Raw genomic sequence first — 22,152 nt, forward strand, 5'->3', positions numbered from 1 at the left:
ATGTGTGTGGTTTGCAGTAAACTGTGTTGTCACACCCACACAGTACTGTGAACTCCATCCCCACTCCCTGTAACCAGGGCGCTGTGAATGTGTGCTGCAGTCCAGCAGATCAAGCAGGTAAACCCCTGTGGTATGGTGGATGATGGTCAAAAGAAAAATACGGGGGGAGGCAGTCTGCAGATCACCCAAACCTGCCAAGGCAAGCACTATGTGGTTATAAATAGTGGCACAACCACCGGATGGCTGGAGAGGTGCCCTGTGCCTCCTGCCACCAGCTGGAACTCCACCTTGGCCCTTGAGAAACATGTCCTGTTGGGACATGGCACCCCTGAGAGAAGTCAGCTGGACAGTGGGACTCATTTCAAAAACAACCTCATAGACATCTGGACCAGAGAGCACAGTATTGACTGGGTGCCCTGCCCAAACAAAACCTCCATATACTATGGAAAGGAGTAAAGTCCCTGTGCGCCATACGGGGAATGTGTTAGGGAAAACTGGACTAGTCCTGCCTCAAGCAAAGGCAACTCATCTGTGAGACTGGTTTTGCTCAAGGACACAGGTATAATGGTTGGTAACACCAAGGGACCAGTTGTGTATTTGATAAAAGCATTCAACTCGGTTCAAGGTAAATGATGGTAATTTTCATTAAAAGTGGTGGTAATTTTCCCATAAGTTAAGCAAAGTCAAATGGAAAGATTGTAAAGTAATGAAAATCAAGACATCAGAATTTCTAACAAAGAAATGTAAGGTGGTGTAAGGCACTTCTGTCTTAGAGACTTGCACCGCTTTAAATACTGAGAACAAAAGGAAGTATTGCTTCATCCCAAATTAATTTTCTCAGTAAAAATCTTCGTTTAAAAAGAGATTAAAAGCCCTCAGTAGGTAACACCTTTACTTTGGTACATCTAAGTTTCTTCCAGTAGATAAATGCTTAATATGGCTATTCTAGGAAGGTTGGAAAGTTGTATGTGCTGTATTTTACCTCATCAAATGGAACGGCTGCCTTCAGCAGTGATTTAAATACCAGTAACAAATTTTAGTGTGCAAAAGAAAATGTTGGCAGGCATGTGTCATCCATTGTATTCAGTTTTTATTTTATTTTCACTATCCAAATGCAAAAAGAAACACACAGTTAAGTTTCAGGTATGGATACACAGTTTTCTAAAAATATCCCTTTCATGCTCTCTTGACTAAACCATGTGTTCAAATGTTTACATTTCAATCATAAGTGGCAGGTATCTTTTCCTCCCTGCTCCCTACCACCAAGGGACTTTTTCTACTTTAATATAAAGTACTGTAAACCTCTTATTCAAAAAGAAAAATTCAGAACAAAACTTCTTAGTCAAGCATCTGTTCAGAATTGTTTTCTGGCATGGCACAACATTATTAGTTTATTTTGGTATAGTAATGATTGAAATTTTTTCAGCCAGGTTAGGTGTCTGTGAATATTTCAGACTTAAGGCAGGCAATACACAGTTTAGAAATATATTACCACATATTTGTCACGATATGGCATTTTCAGTAGAAAAATCTATCAGTTTTTCATAATTCATTGTGCATTTCACATTTCAGAAAGCTTCTCCCATGCTGAACATCATCCTTCTTCCTTTAGTCTTGTTCTTCTATACCTCTGCTTGTGCTCTCAGAACTCTCAAACACCTAGAGGTGTTTGTGATCCTACATTCCTGAAAAGCTTGCTTTCTTTACACAAGAATTACATTTCTTCATACTTAATACAGTAACATCTTTTCCCATACATTTCAGGGCAGCTGGTCAACATCTTAACTAAATGCAACAATTAAAAATTTAATTTTGGGGAAAAAATATAATTCTTACATATACTTTCACAGTTGTATTCATCAGCACATTTAACAACAATTATCTCAGCTATGGAAGCTTTTAACCAGTACTAGGACTTGACAAGAACATGTGTTTCTTTTCCTGAAAATTCATTTCTCCTCTGGCTTACTACATGACTGTTGCAAGTTTGTGGAATACTGTGTGGAATATATTTAAAAACTAACTTTGAAACTTAACATATTTATACTGATAGACAACAAATCAATACTACACAACACAATACTTGATTGCAGAGATTCTATAAGATACATTGTGCACTTATTAAAAAATTCTTTCACTTCCAATGTAAGTGCAAAGCAGTAGTTAATATTTTAATTCTACACTGTAGTAGCAGTCATGTATACATAAACCAGCACTTTTTCTACCAACAAAATCAAACAGCATGTTGGGTAGCATAATGATTACACTAATGTATTACAAATGCAATGCCAACTGAAGACATTTTCTAAAACAGAGTACTTAGTCTATTAATACAAATGCCATGTAAAAATATGACACTATCAATGCTACTGTAGATCTGAGAGCTTTTAAAATAAAAAATACAGTGTTTTTTGGTGGTGTTGTTGTTTTGTTGGGTTTTTTAAAGGTTACACAATTGGCAGTAGCAAATTCAGCAAAATCACTACATTTACATCCTCAACAGCTTTTTGAGAAAGTCACCAGGTCTGCTCTGGGACCTAAATATTGACACTACACATACATCTCTATAGACTATACATCTCCCAAGTCCTAAGCACTACTTGGTCCTATTCTCCCAGCTAAGAACATTAATCCTAAATGCTCAAGCCCTTGGCACAGGCCTCTGGTTGTTAAAAAAGACTGTCTCTGGCCAACAGCACACAGTTACACTGCAGTGTAAAGATACGGCTTTCTCTTAAAATGATATAGTACTAAAGTAAAAAAAAAAAAAAAAACTGAACAAAACCCAGATCAAAACAAAAACACTCCACAAGACACTTACAAATAATCCTTGAATTCACCACTACATTTTTGCAATCAAATAGACTATGTAAATAGTCAAACTGTAGTAGAACAAGAAAAAGACCTTTAATTCACTTGAAAAATTAGCAGACTGGAAGATTTCTTCATTGCATTACACAAACTTCCCTGAGATTTTTACATAAATTATGTTTAGTCTACTATGTATTTGAAACCAGTGAGCTACTGAGTGTCATACACTGCAAATGTTACATAATTCCTGCATATGTTATTCAGCTAAAATGCTGTCTTGATACTTTAAAGCTTTATCTCCTTTGTTACAAAAATACACATACACAGAACTGAGACTACAAATGCAAAGACATCGTTTGCACAAAATTTCAAATCCTCAAAGCAATGTATAGAAATTGAGAAAACATGTTAAGTTGAACATAGCACTTCAAAGTTCTTTGCAGCTTAAAAACTGACTGTGAAATTGTTTTGAAAAATCATCTATGCAAATGCTTGGTGGCAAGAACACTAACAGAAATAGTTTTAAATGCAATAGGCAGAGAGAAAGTTGATGCTGCTCTCCATATTTAGCACTCTCTTATACTATAAAATAGTAATTTTGAGGGAGTGACTGTGGGAGAGAAACATCACAGTGGTACAAAATACTGCTATACTGGCACTTTATTACACCAAGTGAGGATGTTTTCGTTTTGTTTTTTTAGTTTTTTTTAAAAGCTGAGGTTCTTCAATTTCTGATAAGATGGATGTAGTTCACCCCAAATATTAAGGAGGCTCCACAGTGAAAGTAACCTCTGTTTCACTAACTCACTGCCACAAATTTTAAAAACTAACACTTCATTTTAAATATAAATCTGGATGTCAGGTCAGTTTCCAAGCTGTATATCCCCTTAACTGAACTTCTCTCAGCAGAAGTCCAAAAAGAACCAGCATTATACTTTGCAAACAATAATGCTTAAGTAAAAACAAAAACAAACAAACAAGATTATTTGAACTAAAAATAAACAAACCCTGCAATTATACTGCTTTGACATATGAGATTATCCCCAAGTTTTTTGCCTCAAGGCAAAACAGAAGCATTCTCTTCTCCAAAATTTTTTGTTGCTTATTTCAAAAGCTGAATTATACAGCATTCAGGTAGCTCTGATCTCCTTCCAGTTCTCAGTAACTGGAATCCTGTCCTTGCCCTATGGTGAGTGTGAGCAATTGCACTTGCAACTCCTTCCAAACAGTCTCATGTTGGGTATTTCCACAGAAATAAATACGCTTGGGCCACTTCAATATAGAACAGGCTTGATGTGGTTGTGACTGGCCATATCAGATACTGAGTTGTAAGTATTCTTTTTCTGTGCTGGAAGGAAGATATTTAGATGATCATCTTAACAGCAAAGTGAGGAATTGAGAAAGTGAGGGCCTTTTTTAGATTTTTAATCCTGCTTTGAAAGTTTCAATTCATTCACTTATGACTCCATGAAAATTACAAGGATGGAAAGAAAAAAAGAGCAGCATTTAAAAGCAGTATACTTAGCTTTTCCTTATTTACATTGAAGACACTGCCTTGTGTAAAATGAATTCCCTTCTATGTGTTATCACTGTATCTTCAGTACTATAAAGGCAATCTAATATTCATCAAGGGAGGAGTAAGAATAAAAGGATAACATCTTTGCTTTTTCATTTTTAAATTAAAATTTTTGCATGGATTAGTAAGTTGTCTGTCTCTCCCAGTAAAGCGCAATTTGCTCCCTGTCCCTCAAAATACTTACAGCACATCACACAGCTACATCTCTTTGGATATACTGCTGGCTGATAACTGATTCAGACAGGCACAGCAAACCACTACTGTTTTGTTACACAGAGAAGCCAGTTCTGCATCAACAATGAAAAAATCATGAAACTGTATTAACAGACAAAAGTCTTTGTGCAACACACAAAACAGGGTGCCTAGTCACTATTTCTCAGTGTAAAAGCATTTCTAGAAGTCTTTTCTGGGCATCTCTACTTCAACAAAGAAATACATTGGTTTTTTATCTGTTAGTTTTGTCACATTTTAAGTCACCTCTTTTTTGTACTGCCAAGTAAGGCAAATAATGGTGTTGCTGAATGACCATCCACTTTTAAATTTAGAAAAATAATTTCTTTCCCTATTGAGAATTTCAACATGTTCTCATAGTAACAAATATATCCTGATAAAAAAGGCCTAGCAGGATTCTCAGTATGCAGATTGAAATAGGGTATTTGCCACACAGATTTTACTTCCAGCAAGGATAAGATGTGTGCACATGTACATATGTCAAATATACACAGCTGACCAAGTACATTTTGTTCTGCATTCCAACTCATCCTCTGAAGGAGTTTTTTCATCCACCCATGTTTTCTCTTATATGATCCACTCGCTGAGCAAGATCCCGAAAGGTGGGGCGCTGGGCAACATTATTGTTCCAGCATTCTTTCATGATAGCGTAAATCTGGAGAAGAAAAAAAAGGTAGTAGGTAAACAGATACCATACATATTTACTTGAAACTGGACTAAAGAACATCCAGCTTAACTTTATGCTTCCAAACAACAGCTGCAGAAGAGTGTACCTGAACTCTTGCCCAGTGACAGCAAGAACCTAGGATAGATGGCTCTGCAAAAACTCTTATAATGAAAGACAATTTTTTAAAAAGTTAGCATGAAAATTCATTCAGCTGCTTTTTGAAATTTTTACAAGACTTATGTTACTTTGATAAGTTTTTATATTTTTTTCTTGCTCTTTTTTTTGAGAAGCTCAAAAATGCTTTAACATAACAAGCACCAGTATGACCAGAAATCAGATTTACAAAAACAGTAATTCTAAATAAGACTTCCCCTGAGAAGTTACCATATATTTCTCCAGAATTTGTATACTAAATTCTTAATTATTCTTCATATATAATCAGAAATAAGCAAAAAAAAAAAAAAAGTTACTGTGCAAACTGAACCAACATTGAAAGATGTTTCTGCTACAGTAGTTACATGGCAACAGTTTTCTTTTTGCGCAAAGATGTACCAGATACCTGGTCTCATACAACTTGCCAAGCTCTTCACCTGTACTTTTCTCATTCATTCAATCTAGATTGTTATTACTAATTTCTCATACTTTCAACAGTTTTCCACATATTGCTTAAGAACAGTCTGTACAGCTACCAGGAAAAAAATTAGAAACTGTTCCTTATCTTTCAGCAGATTTGAAACACCTGCATTGACCAAGCTGCTTTAGAACCAAGTCTCAAGCAGCTTGTAAGCTGCAAGATAAGCTGCTGTAAGCTACAGGTATCTGGAAGATTTATTATCTGTGATGACTGGCCTTCCAGGATCAAAAGGGGATGAATACGGCTTCTGACAGAGACATTTCCATCTTGCTTTGATAGCTGGAGAAATGTCAGATACCGAAACCTTTGCGTTAGTTAAAATACAGTTTCAGTAAAACAGATTTATTATCTTATACATATGACATTCAGGTTATCTACAAAAAGCCAAACCTTTCCAATTCAACAGTTGCTGTACTGGTACATAAAATGCAAGAAAGGTTCTTCAAAGACTTCTCTTTCTATTCTCTATATATTTTTTCCTCCCCAATGGCTTCCTGCCTCATTTGTACCATTCTTTTTCTCCTCTATTAGATCACTTGACCCTGATGTTTTCTCTTTCACCAGTTTTAACTGTATTATTTCTTGACTTACTGCCAAGTGTGCTTGACTTTAAAGGGATGCAGCAATTAATCTGAGCTGGCAATTACATATGTAAAGAACAACAACCCATAATTATTTTCCTTCCATTTTTTCACTACTGACTCACCTACACAGCCCAACCAGGTTAGTTTGACCGAACCAGGCTTTGTGCACCCTGCTCTGAAGAATAGAATACTAGAAGATGTAGGAGTGGTATGACAGTATTTTTAAAAGTATCTGGTGTATAAATAAAACCAGAAGAACACTGAATTAATTTATGTGCTCTGAAGACAGCTCTACAGCTGTACTTTAGTATCTACAAAGAACATTAATACAAACCTGAAGAGTCTGAACATAGAAAATCTGATTCATATACTTAACTGTGCCTAATGTCTGCAAGTTGAAAATGCTTGATGGTGAATAATATACATTATAAACATGAGCCTTCCACACTTGAGAAGGGAACAGTAACAGAAAGGCAGTAATCAAGATAAGAAGCTCTTTACATCCTGGAATTAAATGTGAAAAACTTCAGGTGGATATTAAGATTTTTTTGCTGAATATTACATATTAAAAAAAAATTCCAAAGTTCACAGCTTTGAATGAGAATCTCTACACGGGACTTACACAGAACAAGTTATATATACACTAATCTTGTTGCCTTCATACATGTATCTTTTTGAAATAGAAGTGTGAATGCCCAAGTACAGCAGTAAGTTACAGCAGTCCCACTTCATATATTCAGCAAGACTACAGTCTTGCTCCTGAGGGAGTACAAGCTAAAGAATCAAAAAAAAAAAAAAAAGATTATACTCATCATGAAACTGATAAAATTACAGCACAGCCATTCCACTTGAATAAGTACTTTAGTGGTCCAAGCAGAACAAAATGTAAGTTTTGCACTTGCAGGTACTCATGCTAACTGAGCACCCTTCACACTACAGTAACATTTTAACACAGTACATCACCTCATCAGGGCATCCATCTGGTCTTGGCAGTCGTCCATTATTCTTCAAAAGCTCTATCAAATGAAATACAATCATCTGCCCTTGTTTATCATTGCCAATCATGCGCATGAATTCCTGGAACAAAAGGCCAATTGTAATATATAATCTTTAGAAGAAAAAAAGATGCTGCAATATTCTTACCAAGCCAAATTATTTAATAAGAATAATTTATATATATATTATATATAAATAAGAATGAATTGAATAGCACATAACAATGATCAAATTATAAATTACATGTCTAGAGAATCTATCTTTTGTGTGTGTAAAATTAAATAATGATATGGAATAGAATAAAATGGAATGATACATACACAATTTAAAGCACTAGGTGAAAAATCTTTAAAAATGTTGATCATCATCTGATGATTTGACTACCCTGGATAAAGAGAAGACTGAGGTTTTAAATTGCTTCTATGCTTGAGTCCTCAAAGGCAAGTGTTCCAGGCACACTGCCCAAGTAGAGAAAGGCAGATGGAGGGACTGAAAGAATGAAGACCCTAAGACCACTGTAGGAGAGGGTCATGCTCATGACCATCTAAGGAAACTGAATGTGCAGAAGTCTGTGGGACCTGATGAAATTTATTCAAGGGTCCTGAGGGAGTTGGCAGATGAAGTTGTTAAGGTGAAGTTTGTGATGACTGGAAAGAGGGGAAGATAACCCTAATTTTTGAAAAGGGGAAAGTGAAAGACACAATGAACAACAAGCTAGTCAGTCTCACCTCTGCCAGGCAAGATCATGGAGCCAATTCTCCTGCACATCATGCTAAGGCATATGGAAAACAAAGAAGTGACTGGAAACAAACAACATGGCTTTACTAAGGGCACAAATTTTTTTCCTGAGAAATCTAGTAACCTTCTAAGATGGAGCTAACTAGACTTATACAAACTTTGGCACTGTCCCACATGATATCCTTGCCTCTAAATGGGAGAGACATGGGTTTGAGGGATGGGTGCCTCCGTGGATAAAGACCTGGCTGGAAGGCTGCACCCAGAGCTGTGGTCAATGGCTCACTGTCCACGGGGAGAGCAGAGATGGGTGGTGTCCCTGAGGCTCAGCACCAGGGCCCAAACTGCTCAACATCTCTGCAGGGGACGTGGACAGTGGGGCCGAGGGCACCCTCAGACGTTCCCTGGCCGCGGCCTGCGCGGGCAGCCACGTCCTGCAGGGAAGGGCCCATCCTGAGGGACCTGGGCAGGCTGGAGAGCTGGGCCCATGCAAACCTCATGATGTTCAGCAAGGAGAAGCAAAAGGTTCTGCACATGGGCCACGGCAATCCTGGACACACCTGCGGGCTGGGAGGGGGTGTGATTGAATGCAGGCAGCCCTGTGGAGAAGGACTTGGGGGTGATGGTTGGTGAAAAACTCCATGTGACCCAGCCATGGGCACTGGCAGCCCAGAAAAGCCAAACGTGTCCTGGGCTGCATCCAGAGCAGGGTGGGCAGCAGGGCAGGGAGGGGATTCTGCCCCTCTGCTCAGCTCTGCTCAGACCCCACCTGCAGGGCTGCATCAGCTCTGGGCTCCCAGCACAGGAGGAACATGGACCTGTTGGAGCGAGTACAGAGAAGGGCATGAGGCTGATAAGAGAACTGGAGCATTTCCTCATGAGGACAGACTGAGGAAGTCGTGTCTGTTCTGCCTGGAGAAGAGAAAGTTGTGTGGAGACCTCACAGCAACTTCCAGATCTGAAGGGGGCCTGCAGCAAAGGTGGAGAGGGACTCTTAATCAGGAACTGCAGTGATAGGACAAGGAGTAATGGGTACAAACTGAAAGGAGAGAAACAAAGGCAATTAGGAAGAAATTCTTTTACTGTAACGATGGTGAGACACTGGAAGAGGTTGTCCAGAGAAGCTGTGGCTGCCCCATCCCTGGGGGGGTTCAAAGCTGGGCTGAGGGCTCTGAGTAACTTCATCTAGTGGGAGGTGTCTCTGCCCATGGCAGGGAGGATTGGGATGAGATGATCTTTAATGTCCCTTCCAACACATAACATTCTGTGCTTCTGTGATTAATTAGTTTTAAAAGGATTAAACTCACAGCTGATTCTAAAGAGCTCTGTGGAACACTAAAAGAACTAATGCTTTGAAAAATGCTAAATAGAAAACAGATATCGTCATGCTGATATATAAAAAATGGTTAGCAGGACTAATCAGTAACGACACAGCAGAAAAATTAGTATAATTAAAGCCAGAAAAACTGGCATAGATAAACCTTGCTCTCCAAAAAACCAAAATACCCAAAAAGCAGATGAAAACCTCACTCAGACTGCCAGACATCCAAAGTAAATGAGGATGTAGTATTAACTGAAATAAATTTCTAAGCACAACATAAAGGACTTTTTTATTTTTCCTCCAATGCTTCAAAATTTCTTTAATGATCCTTGACATGAAAGTGTGAAACACCCATTGGCTGAATGTGTAAATGGCCAGGTTTTGAAAACAATATAAAAGTATAAAGACTACAAGAGTTGAACAGACCACTTTGGTTAAATTTACCAAATTACCTTTTCTTGATGCATACCAATAGAATAACCAACCTGATGAAGTGGTGAATGCACATGTAGAATTGATTCATTGAAAGAATAGTCCACTTGTGCTCCTAACTTACTCGATCACTTTTCATTTCACAATCCTTCTGAAGAACTCTAGGGGTCTTTATTTATGTTCTTATGCTGGAAGAGCTGTCCTGAGTTCTTCCTTGAAACCTCTGATAGCTCACTGTATGGAATTACTGAGAGGTCTACTGAGGCCAGTGCTGAGGTATCCTCCAAATGCATTTCTGCCTATCATCACTATTCGGTTCTCAAAACCAGATTTGCCAGGACTGACAGTTCTGGCCAAGGGTGAGGCCAGCTACAGTAAATACAGAAGCCTGAACTCTCCTCTGTTATGCCCATGGTTACTGCTAGGTGAAAATAAGATCATGTATCTTATTTTCAATTGGAGGATAATAGTATCTTTCTTCACCCACTGTAAATTTGACTTCAGACACCTGTCAGCAGTCTGCAAAAGGCCACTCCTTTTTTTCCTTGAACTTTGCTAACTTACTAACTTGGGTTCTGCTAACATAAAATACCTTAAGTTCCTTATGTAAGTTAACTTAATTTCTATATATGTGTTTAGCTCAGCTTTAAATTTGGAACAGCATTAAAAATAAATGGACTGGTTGCAGCTGGGATAACTCTCCACAAAGGATCAGAAAGAACAACCTATAACAAGAGATTTTAAAATATTTTTCAAACAGAAGTTACAGAATGAATAAGATATGCACAGACTATGAAGTAATTTTCAGATCTTCTTTCTTTCTTATGGCTTGATACCAGTTACCTTTTAGTTACTGCTTCAGACTGGATGCTGTCTCAAACACTAAGGTATCTCCAGAAAAGGATCAGTAAACATTAACCTATTGAGGTACACGACAGTCTAGGAAATTGAAATAAACAAATTCTCTGAGATTCATTAACTATATACTTACAGCTGGTGGGCTTTTGCTTTTGTCAATATAGGTGAAGAGTTCATACAAGACCACACCAAAGCTCCACACATCTGAGGCCACAGAAAATTTGCTTTCTGTCAGAGATTCTGGAGCGTACCTGCAACACACAGTACAAGGAAAATTGCTCTCTGCAACATGTGCCATTTTGATTTTGAAAACATTTGTTTTAGTAAGATATTTCTTTTTCATGAGTAAGTGTTCTTTATTCATTGATATCAGCATGTTCTCATTTCCTTTTTGTACCTTCAATTACTAACTACTCCTTTAATAATAGTTAATTGGTTTTGAAAACGAAATCCACCTTAAACAAACACAGTTGGTGATAACTATAACCAAGTTTGATTTTTTTTCCAACAAGGTTGTAGATATATTTCTTATTTGTAGTGCAAGTAGATAGGAATTTGATGTGATTAGACCTGTAAAGAAAGACAATTACAGCCTTCCATCACTTTCAGTGAACTGTGTTGCAGATACTTTTGGAATTAAACTGTACTTCTCCAATAACACCTATTAAGATGCCATTTTGTATAATTTATTCTTTAGGTAAACAGTGCCTGAGTCAGAATTAAAATACAGACTAAAATTGCATGTGTGGAATGGCATTTTCTCTTGGGGTTATCCAACTGATCTCAGCTGGAAGACATGAATGACCAGTTTCTAAGGAACTAGAATACCTAAAAACTTGAAAGAATCCAGGAAAATGGGCCCTTTTAGACTTCCTTTATATCTGAATATGTTTTCTGTTGGATGCTATTTCCTTTAAATTTTTTTTTTTTTTGGGTGTTTTCCTGGGTTTTTAAAAAATATGTTGAAAAGTTCTAGATGCCACTCTGTGAAGTGAAATATCATGCAAGTGACTTTCACAATGCTGGAAAACTGACACGGAGCTTGCAAGTAAGAATTCCACAACATGCAAAATGAATTGGCTGAAGGGTAAAAACTGAAAACATGCCATGATTTCACATACCAAAAGAAGACTTACCAAAATATAGGACTTTCACCAGGTTCTTTCACTTTGTAGTATTCTTTGTCTTGTGGCAAAACTTTTGTCAATCCAAAATCTCCAATTTTAACTCTGTTCTCATTCTCCACCAAGATATTTCTTGTTGCTAAATCTCGGTGAACATATCTTTTTGTTCCTAGATACTCCATGCCCTAGGTGTAGAGGTTACAAACAGAACAGGAAAATAATTATTTTTACCACTACATAGCTGCACTTTCCCTAAGGGGATGAATTAACCTCAAAGTTAAAACCAAAACCAGGTTTATCTTCTCTGAGTCCAAGCTCAGTGAATTCCATTTAACAGGAGGGAGACAGACTAATCACCTGTCAGATCCAAATATTTTTTTGATTATGTAGCTGGATAAATGCTACTGCTCCTTTCTGTGCCCAAATGCAGTTGGCTGGTGATATGTAGAAGGAAAAAATTTGGGCTAAGCTACACAATCCAAAGCACATGAGAAGATTGTCCAACATATCCATTTCATTTAGCTTTTTTCTTCATTTTCTGCATCTGCTTTCCTGAATGCTTCCATGAAATTTTGTATTATGATTCCTTGAATTTGACTATTATTCACTGATTCCCAACAGTGTGCTTTGTATCTCTTTCGTATGGACAATTATTCACCAGTACAGTTCTGCTTATTGCTACATTCCCAGAGATTGCTGTAACAAAGCACGGTCTGAAGGCATGTTGTCTTTTGCTGCTGCTGATCCCTTCTTACCCATGCACTTAGTTACTTTCACTAACAGTGAAATTTGGAAAAAGCCAGCGTGTGTAGTGGCCTTACTAAAACAAGAAGGTCTTGCTAAGACAGCAATAAATGGAGGACTGAAAGTGATGCTGCACAATGTCAAGAGATACCCAACTCATACATGAAAGTAATCACCAAGCAAGTTGTCAGTTTCATAGTTTTGTAAGAAAGCATATCACCCTTTCAACACAGTGGAAAAGTTAAATTACACAAATAGCATTGGTGATCTCAAAAGTTCTGAAAAGCAATGTTATTACTAGTCATGCCAAAAGGCTTATTTCCTTCTCTTATTTTTTTTTCTTAATGTCAGAAACCTCAGAGTTTGGCTACAAAGTACAATCTTTCTCTCAGATTCTAGTACCTCCTAGTACCATTGGGTGGCATTGGTGTTCTCTCACAGCTCGTTCCAAAACTGTTCAAATGCCCTATTCCTCATTGCCAGCTTGTTCACTGCCATAAATACCAAACTTTACTTCAAAGTGAGGGCTCTATCTTACTGGTACAACTAGCCTATGAAAATGCTACAGCTTTTTCTTACGACAATGTACTATTCTGAAAACAGCCCTGAAGTTTGATGACAGTAACTTTTCTGTTAGCCTGGAAAACACATAAGACAGATCTTTAACTGAAATCATGCAAATTCTAAGTGGATATCACAATCCTGTGGCTCTAGTCTAACAACAGAGTTTAAATGTGATTTAAAATGTTTCTGTCTTTAAAACTGGTTCACCAGCAAGGACACCTGAAACACTTCAAACATTAAGAGAAGGAAAACCCTTTCCCAGTATAGTAGCAAGGAACCAAAACACAATAAACAACCAAACACATTCATCTTAACTCTCAGGTAAATGGGTGTGCCTTCATTTCTCTCATACACTTCAGAGGAAAACAGCAAGGCAGAGGTTGAAAGGTTTTTGATGAAAACCCCCAAGATTACAGACTGACAGAAATGCACAGCAGAAAGATGAGATGTGAGGCGCTGAAAGAGCAAACATTGCAAGAAAAGCAAAACCAGCTGAAAAGTGTAACACGATCAGCTAAACAAAGAAAAAGCATTCAGATTCCATTTTCACAATATCAGGTACTCACTAATTATGTTGTTTTGGAGAAACAGAATGCCACAGATTAGAGAAATCTTAAAGCAATTGATATAACCTCTACTTTGCAGATTGTACAGCAAAAACACTCCAAAGCAAGGCACATACACTGTAACTCTTAGATTTCACTTTTCTTAGAAATGAAAACGTTTCTTTAAGAGCAAGCTCTAGTCTATACAGATTTCCTACATTTTCATACATTGTCCCCATGTAATTATCAAAGCTGAATGTTTTCCTGCTTTAGTATCTGCAGGATGCATATTTTATCTCCCTTTCTCTTGGCTGGTGCTTGGTACTTAGGAAGGAATAATCTCATCTGCTATTTCAATTTCTCACCATCCTGAGACCTGTAATATTTTCAAAGTTCTTTCATGTATGTGTATGTACATACACACTAAGGTCCTTTTTCTTTGTAGTTTCTGAATACAGTTCCTTTCCCAAAGATTTCTACCACATTTGCACAGCCCTCAAGGGTAAAAATCCACCTTCCAGTCCTCCCAATGGACACCTCAGACCAGGGTCCTGAGACATGTTGCCACTGTTATTTCATCAAGCTTTGAATGAAAGCCTGAGGACTTCTACATGCTTTGCAGCTTCTTATGAGAGTGCACAAGGCCAGCACCTTGAGGTCACAGCAGGCTGAGATGGAGACAGAATATAACAGCTAACTGTCTGCAGCCTTTGTGTACTCAAAAATCCATGTTGCGTCTTACTTCCATGAAAGATTTGGTCACCACCCTCATAGATGGTGCTGAGTTTTAAGATTATTCCAGGTCTCTGCTTGAACAAAGATTGTTTATAATGACTCACCAGCATAAAAACGTAATTTTGTTGCAGAAGTAATTGTGAGAAAATTTCTTAGGCCTGTTACCGGAGAATGACTTCCTGTTTTGGAGACACACATCAGAGAGCTCTTCAGCCCTCTGAAGTGGGTGGTCACCTGTTCAATCCTTTCTCTCTCCAAAGACACTTGCCATAGACTTGCTAACTTTTTTTGTTTTTCTACATTCCGCACTGCTTGCCCATGAATGAGCTTCTCCCAGAGACCACCCACATTGTTGTGCTTCAGTGAAGCACATGAATAGGTGAGATAAGCTGTTAAGGGTGCAGCATTCCTTGTACATGCAAGAGGTGCAGCAGCTAAAAGGTTAGTCCAGTTTCAAGCAGGGAACCAGCAAGCTCTTTTCATCATGAGAAAGTTTGAATGTCAGGAAGTGGTCTTGGCTCTGGCAGAGATTCTCCCCTGATTGTCAGACCTTTTCTGTAGACATAGCAGAAGCTAAGTCTTAGGATCTTAAGGTGGCAGGGCACAATTACCAGACATAAGAATATTTGCGGACAACATACTCTAATAAACACCCTCATCCATCATAGTGTGATGAGGAAGTTGACAGAAGATCTCGCCAAGCCACTCTCCATCATCTGTCATCAGTCCAGGCTCACGGGGGATGTCCCAGATGACTGAAAGGTGGCCAGTGTGACACCCATCCACAAAAAGGGCCAGAAGAAGGATCTGGGAAACAAAAAGGGCCAAAAGACGGATCTGGAAAACTACAGGGCAGTCAGCCTCAGCTCAGTGATTGGCAAGGTTATGGAACAGATCATCTTGAATGCCATCACACAGCACCTACGGGATGGCCAAGGGCTCAGACCCAGCCAGCATGGATTTAGGAGGGGCAGGTCCTGCCTGGCCAACCTGATCTCCTTTTATGACCAGGTGACTTGCCTGGTGGATGCAGGAAAGGCTGTGGATGTTGTCTGCCTGGATTTCAGCAAGGCCTTTGACACTGTCTCCCACAGCACACTCCTGGAAAAGCTGGCAGCCCCTGGCTTGGACAGGAGCACTCTGTGCTGGGTTCAGAACTGGCTGGGTGGCTGGGCCCAGAGGGTGGAGGTGAATGTGCCATATCCAGTGGATGGCTGGTCACCAGTGCTGTCCCCCAGGGATTTGTGTTGGGCCCAGTCCTGTTTAATGCCTTGACTGATGATCTGGATGAGGGCATCGAATATAACCTCAGTAAATTCATGGACAGCCCAGGTAGGGTGGGAGTGTTGATCAGCTGGAGTATAGTGGGCTCTGCAGGAGGACCTGGACAGGCTGGATCAAAGGGCTGAATCCAGCAGTATGAGGTTCAGCAAGACCAAGTTCTGGGTCTTACACTTTGGCCACAACAACCCCAGGCAGAGCTCCAGGCAGGGGAGGGAGTGGCTGGGCAGTGGTCAGGCAGAAAGGAACCTGGGGATACTGACTGACAGCAGCTGAGCGTGAGCCAGCAGTGCCCAGGTGGCCAAGAAGGCCAATGGCACCCTGGCCTGTGCCAGCAATGGTGTGGCCAGCAGGAGCAGGGCACGGATTGACCGCCTGTACTTGGCACTGGTGAGGCTGCACCTCAAATCCTGAGTCCAGTTCTTGGGCCCTCAATTTAGGAAGGACACTGAGGTGCTGGAGCATGTCCAGAGAAGGGCAATGAAGCTGGTGAAGGTTCTGGAGCACAAGTTCCTGTGAGGAGTAGCTGAGGGAGCTGAGGTTGTTTAGCCTGAACAAAAGGAGGCTCAGTGGGGACTTCATCCCTCTCTACAGCTCCCTAAAAGGAGGCTGTAGCCAGATGAGGGTTAGGCTCTTTTCCCCAGGCAAGCAGCAATAGGATCAGAGGACACAACAGCAGCAGGGGGAGGTTTGGTTGGACATTAAGAAGAAATAGTTTACAGAAAGGATAATTGGGAATTGGAATGAGCTGTTCAGGAGGATAACTGGGAATTGGAATGGGCTGTGGGGGAGTTACTGTCCATGAAAATGTTTAAGGAAAGACTGCATGTGGCACTCAGTGCCATGGCCTGAATGGCTGCGTTCATTCATAGGTTGGACTCAATGATCTCAAATGTCTCTTCCAGCCTAGTTGGTTCTGTGATTATGTGATCCTATGTAACCTACTGCTTCCATGTCTTTGATATAGGTATTGAGAAAAGAAATTTAAAAATATTTCTGGTACATGCCTTGAGGGGGTGCAGTTATATTTTTTGTCTCTCTCACCCTCACTCCCATTTATTTTTCTTTTCTCAAATTTCTAAATATGCAATGAGATCTCAGGTCTCTCTAGTTTCTAATATCTAAAACATAATTACAGAATATAAATAGGGAAGGTATAAGCCCTCTTTTTAAGGAAAATGAGATCACAAGAAAGATCAGATGTTTGTACCACTTTTCAGGATTTTATGAATTAGGTTTGGTACCAAACAATTTATTACAGGTTTGGGTACTTATGAGGCCTCTAGTTCTGCATACAGAAGTCATGTATCTTTGCTCTTACAGTTTAAAGTAAATTGTTTAAACATACACATGTTGTTATGCTGTTTTTATAGCTGAATGTCAAATTTCTGAAAATTCCATTATAGAATGTTTTGCCTGAGTGAGTATACTAACTCCTACAATACTTTATGTCAGGTCACCTTAGGGAGAAAAGTGAATATATTCTGCCTCAGTCAGAAGATAGACCAGTCTCAGCATCCTGTGTTAAGACACCCAGAAGTTTTTTCAGGTCTTGATTACATTGCTACTTTTTCTGAGGGTTATGTGGTGCTAGCAGCACAACCACATTATAGAAGATACACCAAAATAACCAGTTATTGTTGGTTTGAGACAAATGGGATGGAAAAAGGAGAAAAAACTTCATTGAAATATATATATAATTTGAAATGTCCTACCTTGCATATCTGAGATGCATACAGCAAAAGTTTCTTGTGGTCCAGCCTCTCCTTGTGTTTCTGCAGATAATCTCGTAAACTTCCATATGGTAAGTATTCCATAATTAATCTTAGATTCCTCCGTCCTTTTAGAGCAATAACAAAAAGTAAAAATGTAATTTTTTCTGTAATTTTCCAAAGACAAGTTTTTTAACAGAAGCGTTTTAATTCCTCTATCAGTATCCATAATATAAAATGGACTTAATACAAAAATATTAATTTATGATCTATACATCACTATGCAATGTTTCATATACTAATTAACTGCATTTCTTCCAAAAATGCCACTTATTGAAACTCAACAACAATGTGGATATGCTTGGAAAATTAATATATCACTAATCAACATCATCTCATCAATACTTCAGCTACTATTGCTAAGGCAAAGTAGAAGTCTGTATGTCTGTGTTGTCAAGATGAAACTCAGAATGGTAAGATCAGCTTGTTACCAATGTTATCATCTTTCAAAAAACTTCCTTTGTTTTGTACTCTCTCAGTCCTGGCAAATTTATAACAAATGAGTGACTGTCACAAACACTTACCTCTCTGAACTTCTCAGTATGTATATTTAGGTGTATTCAGTACAGCACATACCTGCACTGTAGCATACTCCTTTGTATTTAACGATGTTATCATGCTGCAGTGATTTAAGTATTTCAATTTCTCTTTCAAAATCCCGAAGATGCTCTTCTGTGCTATGTTGCAGCTTTTTCACAGCAACCACCTCCCCAGTATTATCCTGCAGCGGGTCATACCGGCACATCTCAACACTGCCAAAATTTCCCTAGGTCACAAATGGAAACACTTGGGAATTAGAAACAAGTCCACATAATTTGCTCTTTGTGTTTCCTAGAGAACATGTTTGTTCATGTAGAGTGTAGTCTTTGTTCAGTGCTCACAGTACTAAGCATTAAGGTTATGTGATTAATTATTTAAGTGAAAGACCACAAAACTTCCCTGAGATGAAAAGTGCAGGACTGAGGGTAACAGTTGAAAAGAAATATATTCCATGAAAGGAAGCAAACAGAACAAGAAATGAGGACAAGGAAAGAGGGTGATGTCCATCCATTTTCTCTCCTTTCGCAAATTTCCACTTCCACTGGACTAATAGTTTTCCTGCACTTGCATAAATGCCTTTGTCTTGGTTCTTAATTCTGCTCTTTTTCATTTTGGCTCCTCTCCAATTTGTTTCAATGTTCAGGTTTTGTCTCTTTCTTCATTTATATTGTCTTTTGTCTTCCTTTATGCAGCCACACCTACCACTCTGCTGTTCTCCCTATGCTATGCTATCACAGTGAACAACTATCTGCAAACAGAAGTACTTCTGCTACTTCATTTTCAGGCTGCTTCTGTACTTGAAGCCAAAAGAATACTGGTAAAAACCAAATAAAACAGCAAAGAACCATTCTAGAAAAATACTGCCAGCTGCACTTGGTCATCTGTCTAGGTCTGCTTTCACACAGCCAGGCTGCAATGACTTGCAAAACTAATAACCAAATGCTGATTTCTAAGACCAAAACTTCAAGGCCTACATGTATCTTGAAGACATATATTTTCCTTTTGAATTTAGAGGCTGTATATTCAGATTTCTCAGAATATGCATGCAAAAAAACACTAATCCCACTAGTTCTGCACAAGAATGCTCCAGAGTGTTGTTAACTGAATATCTAGTGCATGTGTGTATCCATCTATCTATCCATCTATCATTTATGTCAGGCAGCTCTGCATTACTTAAAAGTACTTAGCCTTTTGGTGTGACTATATTCATTGTGGAGGTTAGCTAATTTTCTTCTAAGAATACTGTGAAAGTGAAAAAAAGAGCTAGAAGGAACTGCACGTGTTGCTGAGATATGACTGAAATTATTAACTTTTAAAACAGAAATTTCACTGCAAATAATGGGGTCATCAAAGGTTAACTGAAAACCATAGTTATTTCCTAAAGTATTACAGAATTTTGAAACATCTTACCTTGCCAAGTTGCTGTAAAAACTTAAGATGTCTTTCTTCAAATTGTGTTGGGTCCCGATCTTCAAAAGCGCCAGAAAATCCAAGTGCTCCAATTCTCATATTTGGCAACATATCACTTTCTGTCAATAGCTCATAATCTGAGAGGTAGAAGGAAGAAGGGAAGAAAGGGAACAGAAGGCACAGAGTAGTGAACAAGAAAAGGAAGAACCTTATTATAGTCATGGCCTGTTCGACTTTTGTTAGGCATACTTCAAGCTCAGTAGCATATTGACAGCCACCTTTATTTCTGTGCAGTAATTTGCAGTCAAATACAATGATGTATTGCAAAAAACATACTAAAAAGAACGTGAACCAATAGGAAACAGGAGTCTTTTTGATCCTATTATATCGCAAACTCACCTGGAGTGAACAAACTGTTCAAATCACGTATAATTGCTCTAAAAGAAGGCCTGAAATCTGGCTCATAATCCATGCAGTTGTTTATGAGGTTTGCAAGTTCTGTCCAGTTGGGGGCAGGAAGCTGGTGCCTATCTTCATAAAACTGTAGTTTCTGGAATTAAATAGGTAAGTCATTTTGCATTTTACAACCATGAAGAGTTGCAGAAGCCTTAACATTCTCCTAAGAGCAGCCAAAAATTACAGCTCTAAACCTAGACTTGTTATCTCACCAAATGTCCATCCCACCAATTTTAATCTAAGGCAAAGCTAGTATAATTTAGAATGATCAGTTCAGAAATTTCCAGCCAATTACTGGTAGAAGACAAGATGATAGAGAAAGATGAGAAAAGTAGTGTCTCCTTTATCAGCACTTTCATAAATCCTCAGCTGGGTTCATAAATCCTCAGCTGGGTAGGTCCAGCAGAAAATTCTACTGACCTGTGAACTGGCTGCACTGACAGTTGTGAAAAGCTTTGTAAGCATTATGGAAGAATGTAGGGCAACTTCTGAAATACTTAGGTATCTATAAGTTAGGTCTAGGTAAACCTTGGAGATTATTATAAGAGCTGATTAAAATACCTGAGAAATCAAATCAGGCTTTATGGGAAGGTTAAGTACCTTTACAAAAGTAATTCTACTAGTACATTTGTGGCATAGTGAAGTATTCTTTTTGCTTCCAACTAAAGAAGCAAATACATATGAATTAGCTTTTTAATGGAATATGTTTCTCCTCCATCTCCTGCCCCTACCTGAGATAAAAGTTAACATTACTCATTTAGCTAAAATAGTAGAATTGTTGCAACACACAAAGTCCTGCTGTATTTAAGATGTCCAATTACAAGAATGCTAATTAAAATCCATGCACACTGTTATGAGTACTTTTCTGTTTAAAGTGATACACACTGCTGCAACAAAGCAACAAAAATATGAACTAGATAATACTGACAATTCTTTGTCCCCCTAAAAATCAAAATAAACAACATAAAAACAAACTTCAAATCATCTCTTCTGGTTATTACCTACAAGCAAATATGTATTTTTCCTGCAGTGGTCATAGGCCACACCACTTTACATGCTGATATGGTTACAAAGCAGATGTTCTAAATTAGAAGTGTTCAAAGAACTTCTATGATTGCAGACCCAGTAATACTTACTCTTGAAGAATCTAGTGCACTCAGGGGTTTGTCTCCTCCACTGCAGATTTCCCACAAAGTGGTACCAAAACTCCATTTGTCTGTAGCTAGGCTCAGTTGTTTGGGATTCTCAATACATTCAGGAGGAACCCAGGGTATTCTCTCAAGAAGAACTGTGCAATCACACAAAGGAAACTTGTTAAGATAAACAATAATACCATAAAATTCCCTAATATATTTGATTTGGCAAAAATTGCTTTAAAACAGACAGGTATTTTGCAATGTATTAATAATATTTTTCCAAGTATTTGTTCCCACAAAGAAAATCAAATTATGGAATGTGGACAAAAATTAAAATCATGTTTGTGAATCAAAGAGGAGGTCCATTCGTTTTACCGTAAAATAAGCCTAAAAGTATAAAATTGCCTTAATATAATTTCCATGTTATATTTGTTCTGTAATTTCTCTATTTTCCCCATCTTACCAAGACTCAACAGCTATCACAAAGAACTAAGACATCAAAGAATAAAAAATACTTTGCTAATGGTTGGCATATTATGGCACAGCAAAAGGCACCATGAAAAGGAATATTACACTATGTGATTTTTAAGCTATTGCTACTGACTGTAGTAACAAGTTAAAACATGGGATTGTACTGATTTGGATTAAGAGGTCCTTAAAATGAGATCTCATAAGAATAATGTAAGCTTCATATTAAAACAGGGAGAATTTAAATAGTTTACTGGCAAATAATGACACTGCATTATGTATAAGCTGTTAGATACATTACTTCTTTAGACATCGATAAAAAGTACCAAGTAAGAAGTGTTTTCATTAAAAAGAAAGACCATAAAAGGAATAGTAAGGTTACTTCCATTCCATTAGCATAACAACCTTGCACACATTTTCCATTTAGTTAATTTTGCTGTTTGTAAAGCATTGGAACAGTCTTAAGAGTGGATGATAACCCAGTATTTTTAACATCATCAAACAGCTCTAGGTAGTCACTAAGAAATGCACT

At 38.3% G+C, this 22,152-nt stretch overlaps 1 protein-coding gene across 7 annotated transcripts in view; it reads right to left on the bottom strand.

Moving 5' to 3' along the window:
* Nucleotides 1–1,073: 1,073 nt before the first annotated feature.
* The window catches only part of JAK2 (Janus kinase 2), an 87,257-nt gene continuing 66,178 nt past the window's right edge, over nt 1,074–22,152 (bottom strand). For all 7 annotated transcript variants that reach the window (XM_059493146.1, XM_059493147.1, XM_059493148.1 and 4 more), the window contains 9 exons: nt 21,153–21,304; nt 19,960–20,110; nt 19,561–19,697; nt 18,187–18,376; nt 17,554–17,678; nt 11,982–12,154; nt 10,979–11,096; nt 7,467–7,580; nt 1,074–5,273 (listed from right to left, as the gene is read on the bottom strand). In XM_059493146.1, the coding sequence (XP_059349129.1) occupies nt 5,166–5,273; nt 7,467–7,580; nt 10,979–11,096; nt 11,982–12,154; nt 17,554–17,678; nt 18,187–18,376; nt 19,561–19,697; nt 19,960–20,110; nt 21,153–21,304 (1,268 nt within the window). In that variant the 3' untranslated portion in view covers nt 1,074–5,165. The remainder of the gene's footprint in view (nt 5,274–7,466; nt 7,581–10,978; nt 11,097–11,981; nt 12,155–17,553; nt 17,679–18,186; nt 18,377–19,560; nt 19,698–19,959; nt 20,111–21,152; nt 21,305–22,152) is intronic.

Source organism: Ammospiza nelsoni, chromosome Z, assembly GCF_027579445.1.
Source record: "Ammospiza nelsoni isolate bAmmNel1 chromosome Z, bAmmNel1.pri, whole genome shotgun sequence".
Taxonomy (NCBI): domain Eukaryota; kingdom Metazoa; phylum Chordata; class Aves; order Passeriformes; family Passerellidae; genus Ammospiza; species Ammospiza nelsoni.